Below are 5,688 nucleotides of genomic sequence, written 5' to 3' on the forward strand. Positions count from 1 at the left end.
TAAATAAATACAGTGGTGTGAAAAACTATTTGCTGATTTCTTATTCTTTTGCATGTTTGTCACACTTAAATGTTTCTGATCATCAAACACATTTAACTATTAGTCAAAGATAACACAAGTAAACACAAAATGCAGTTTTTAAATGATGTTTTTTATTATTTAGGGAGAAAAAAAATCCAAACCTACACCTGTTTTAATTAAGAAATCATTTAAATAGGAGCTACCTGACAGAGAAGTAGACCAAAAGCACCTCAAAAGCTAGACATCATGCCAAGATTCAAAGAAATTCAGGAACAAATGAGAACAAAAGTAATTGAGATCTATCAGTCTGGTAAAGGTTATAAAGCCATTTCTAAAGCTTTGGGACTCCAGCGAACCACAGTGAGAGCCATTATCCACAAATGGCAAAAACATGGAACAGTGGTGAACAGTGGCCAGCCGACCAAAATTACCCCAAGAGCGCAGAGACAACTCATCCAAGAGGCCAGGAATCATTAAGGTCAGTGTTCACGACTCCACCATAAGAAAGAGACTGGGCAAAAACGGCCTGCATGGCAGATTTTCAAGGCGCAAACCACTTAAGCATAAAAGAACATTAAGGCTCGTCTCAATTTTGCTAAAAAACATCTCAATGATTGCCAAGACTTTTGGGAAAATACCTTGTGGACTGACGAGACAAAAGTTGAACTTTTTGGAAGGTGCGTGTCCCGTTACATCTGGCGTAAAAGTAACACAGCATTTCAGAAAAAGAACATCATACCAACAGTAAAATATGTAAAATATGTAAAATATAGTAAAATAGGAAATAATGCATTTCACTACATTTCGTACTGTGTATGTTTGTGTATGTGACAAATAAAATTTGAATTTGAATTTGTATTTGGTGGTAGTGTGATGGTCTGGGGTTGTTTTGCTGCTTCAGGACCTGTAAGGCTTGCTGTGATAGATGGAACCATGAATTCTACTGTCTACCAAAAAATCCTTAAGGAGAATGTCCGGCCATCTGTTCGTCAACTCAAGCTAAAGCGATCTTGGGTGCTGCAGCAGGACAATGACCCAAAACACACCAGCAAATCCACCTCTGAATGGCTAAAGAAAAACAAAATGAAGACTTTGAAGTGGCCTAGTCAAAGTCCTGACCTGAATCCTATTGAGATGTTGTGGCATGACCTTAAAAAGGCGGTTCATGCTAGAAAACCCCTTAAATAAAGCTGAATTACAACAATTCTGCAAAGATGAGTGGGCCAAAATTCCTCCAGAGCGCTGTAAAAGACTCGTTGCAAGTTATCGCAAACGCTTGATTGCAGTTATTGCTGCTAAGGGTGGCCCAACCAGTTATTAGGTTCAGGGGACAATTACTTTTTCACACAGGGTCATGTAGGTTTGAATTTTTTTTCTCCCTAAATAATAAAAACCATCATTTAAAAACTGCATTTTGTGTTCACTTGTGTTATCTTTGACTAATAGTTTAATGTGTTTGATGATCAGAAACATTTAAGTGTGACAAACATGCAAAAGAAAAAGAAATCAGGAAGGGGGCAAATAGTTTTTCACACCACCGTAAGTTTTCAGCCTAGACAGTCTGCATACTTTGATTAAAGTAGGCATTGTAGGATTATAAGACACTAGCATTTCTTTTAGTTTATACATCATAAAATGTGAAATTTCATGAAAGCCAATGCTGTCACGGGCGCGGGGCAGAACAATATAAATCCAAGTGCGGATTATGACTGTATCGAGATGTAGGGGCGTGGTCGGAAGCGTAAGCGAGGATTGAATGCCGTGAGTCCGTCAGCAAAGCGTCAAAAACAAAAACACGAAGCGAGAGACGTAGTCAAAAGGAAAGCGCAAGGTCAAAAACAAAGCGAGGTCGTAACGTGAAAGACAATGAAAGAAAACGCGAGAGAAGCGAGGTATAAATACACACAATAATCCAGCGATCTGAACAGCGCGTGCTTAAAGCACTGGAAACATTAGCGGAGGAGATGAGGCGGAGGTGTGTAGACGGGGCGGACAGGCTGGGGGAAAACATGAGCACGTGGGGAAAGTGACAGTGTGGGGAAAAAAGGGGATAAACAAACGGGTGGTGGAAAAGACGTGACACATGACAAATGCAGTGTTGATATTTTCTGATTTACTCTTGCTGCTGCAATTTGGATGAACTTAAGCTTGTTTATGCACCTAATTGAACGACCAGACAGTAAGGCGTTACAATAGAGCAACCTAGAGGTGATAAAAGCATGAACTCATTTTTCTGCAGCTGGTACATGTGGTACATGTGTAGCCTGATGCCTAATTTCAGAGTGAGGTTTAGCCTGAATTTGGTATTCTAGGACATGACTGTGGCAAATACACCTTGGGTTAACTTGGTGGCATAATTCATTGTATTATATGTAGATTTAGCCAAAATTTGGTCCAGAATTATTTAGTTGCTTTAATTATTATTATTATTATTTTTTTATTTTTTTTATAATTTAATTTTTTTTTACAAATTAATCATTGTTATGTAAATATTTTACTACCAGAATACCTTAACTTGATTAACTTTTTTGTAACTTTAATCATATTTTTTAGTGAGTCTTCTAACATCAGCAATGGAGCATCGTCTGTTCATAATACTGTTCCTCACAGGTGAGAGAAGTTTGTGTATGTTTGAGTAAAACAGCAGACACCCCCGATTCTACAAAATGAAGAAAATTTATCACCCATTCTCCTAAACTGGCGGCCCCACTCTGTGGAAACAAAAACACGTTTAATAATTATTAAGTAGAGATGGATCATTATAGAAATATTTAATGTTTTTATAAACAAATACATTTCAGCATTTTAAACTTGCTGTCAACAAAATATCTTTCATAATATAAAGTTACTTAAAATGTAAATGTATTCAAACAGTGAATCCAACTTTTAAATCTTCTCTCCACAGGAGACCTCCCCCTTGTGCTGTCTGTCATTCGTAAGTACTATCTGATCCAGCAAATGAAAAACTGGAATGATGCTCGGGCTTACTGCCAAGCCGAGCACACTGACCTGGCCATCATCGAAAATAACGATGAATTGGTTAAAGTGCAGAATCTGGCACAGACACAACAATTCACTTCCAGTGCTTGGATTGGATTGTACAATGATATCAACAGCTGGCGCTGGTCCTATGGAGATGAGGGATTGGGCAGTACGGTACCGTGGATGGCCGGAGAACCTAACAACGCTGGTGGACACCAGTCGTGTGGTTACATAAGACTAGGTGGTTGGGGTGACTCATTATGTACAGCTTCACTCCCCTTTATATGCTTTGATGGTATGGAATTGCACTTATTTATTTTGTATATAAGGAAGGTTGTCTTATATTAACATTGTAGACTCCAAATATAATGATTCATTAGCTTTTTGGTAATTATTCTGGTGTGAAAAATGCTAACTGAAGAATTTTCAGTTCAGAGGTAGTTTAACAGTCCATAAGGCTTGAGTCGAAGTGAGATCTTTGGTATTCTTTATGAAAACCAACTTTGTGCCTTTTGCTTTAAGCTGGAAGAGAATGAGGGCAGGGTGATAAAGGGTTACTGTGTAAAGTAGCAGGTGACTATGCATGTTTCTTGTGGGTATATGACTAGAAATGGTGTTAAATTTTTAAACCTGCTCGCATTCTGACACGGTGGTAGTAGGGAAATGTGTTAAGATGCTTGAGTTACTAGAATTGTTATAAAATGTAAATGTAATAAAAATTTTACATGTAACATTGCATGGGCACTGGGTTGGTTTGGAATTTGGAGATGTTTCCTCTTCTCATTACTTACAGAAAATGAAACTGGCAGTAAGAGGTACACTTACTTCACTATGGGTATGTCATGGTACAATGCCCAAATTTACTGCAGAACACACCATACAGATTTGGCCAGTTCTAATGCAACAGAAAACCCGATACTCTTGGAACTGATTAATGGGACTACTGGGGCTATCTGGTTTGGTCTGTTCAGAGACTCCTGGAAGTGGATTGACCAAACCAACTTCACTACTTTTCCCATCAGCTGGATGCTTAAAAAACCTGATAATGCTCTTGGGAAAGAAAATTGTGGTTATTTAGATAACAGTCAGGTTGCTGATGCACAGTGCTCAGACATAATGCCTTTCTTCTGTTACTCAGGTGAGTTAGCATAATTATTTAATTTTAAACTGCTTATAGAATGTGTATTTCATTATTTTTATTTTTATGTGTCCTCACATTTTTCCATTAAGCAATCACAGGAAAACAACAAATAATGGAGGTAATGGTCCAGTCCAATCAAGATTTGAACGATCCTGCAATTAAGACGGCCATCTTGGAGCAGGTAAGTCTCATCCTTCACAAGACTCCACTTATATCTCGAGTCATGTCAAGTGGACTTTTTTTCTTGTTAGAAAGATATGTTTCACTACTCATTCATCTTTAATCTCTACTACTTGAATGAGTAGTGAAACGTTTCTATCTAACAAGAATGAAGTCCAGTGGACATGACTTTACCCCCTATTAAACTCACCTGGATGACTGAGAATCTTCACAGACATCCAGTTATGATGCACTTTACTGCTGTTGGAACTGCAGCCAGAACTTTCATCATACCCAACCACTATTGTAATCGTAGCCTGATAGGTTCAACTTTCACATGAGACTAGTGTTTCTATCCTGAATTATATAGTAGTAAAAGTCTTTGTTTGTTTGTTTGTTTTTGATTCATACCCCATAAAATTCCATACAAACTTAAATAATTCTTTTGATTGTGTAAAGCTGCTTTGGGACAATGCCAATTGTTAAAAGCGCTACACAAATAAAATTGAATTGAATTGAATTATTTTATCATTTTTAGATCCAGCTGAAACTGATGAATCATGGAAAGGCAGAAGACATCAAGGTTAATTGGAAAAAGCAACCAGATGGACAGGTGTTTGACAAGAAGAAAGCAAAGGATGGTACAGAAAAAGGAGAACTCTAAGTTTTTAGCTGTGACCTTTAAATTCTGTAGAGCCATTTTAGATTGAGCAAAATGTTTACACTGGGACATTCTGGAATGGTAAAGGGAAAAACTTATTTTATTCCTCTAGTTAATTTTTAACACAGTTTTATTTTTATTGTCCATGTTAAAAATGTTAAAGTTGTTAATGACACTGTAACCAAATTGTATAATTGCCTGACATAAAATTGCTGAACAAAAGAAATCTCAGATCATATAACTGCCCCCACAGGCTTGTACAGTAGGAACTAGGCATGATGGGTGCGTCACTTAATCCACCTTTTTTATTTAACCCTGATTTGCCCATCACTCTGGAACAGGTTAATTCTGGACTCATCAGACCACATTACCTGTTTTTCCCAATTCTCGACACAATTTATACCTTCTTTCCAATTAGTATCAGTGATATGAGGTTTTCTTGAGGCCAAACAGCTGGGTATTCCCAATCCCTTGAGTTATCTTTGCATTGTGTGTGGAAATTCTCTTACTTTCAACATTAAATCTAGCGATGAGTCCTACTCTCTATTTTAAATGATTTGATATCACTAAAGATATAAATGATCATTTAAAATATTCTCTGACCACACTTGTTCTTTGAAGTTTTAATAATGAGTTTTTTAGTTCTTAACCCAATTTTAGTAGTCTCAGCAATCTTCTTATTTATTTTCTTTGCTTGATACAGGACAATAATTTGACCCTTCTG

The 5,688-nt window shown here is 37.2% G+C and overlaps 1 protein-coding gene across 1 annotated transcript; it reads left to right on the top strand.

Annotated features, from left to right (window-relative positions):
- Nucleotides 1-3,811: 3,811 nt before the first annotated feature.
- On the top strand, nucleotides 3,812-5,382 carry LOC128533983 (putative C-type lectin domain family 20 member A). The gene is made up of 3 exons (XM_053508232.1): nucleotides 3,812-4,141; nucleotides 4,234-4,325; nucleotides 4,842-5,382. Exons 1-3 carry the CDS (start codon nucleotides 3,835-3,837, stop codon nucleotides 4,965-4,967), a joined length of 525 nt encoding a protein of 174 aa, XP_053364207.1. The 5' UTR covers nucleotides 3,812-3,834; the 3' UTR covers nucleotides 4,968-5,382.
- Nucleotides 5,383-5,688: the final 306 nt, after the last annotated feature.

Source organism: Clarias gariepinus, chromosome 12 (genome assembly GCF_024256425.1).
Source record: "Clarias gariepinus isolate MV-2021 ecotype Netherlands chromosome 12, CGAR_prim_01v2, whole genome shotgun sequence".
In the NCBI taxonomy this organism is placed as follows: domain Eukaryota; kingdom Metazoa; phylum Chordata; class Actinopteri; order Siluriformes; family Clariidae; genus Clarias; species Clarias gariepinus.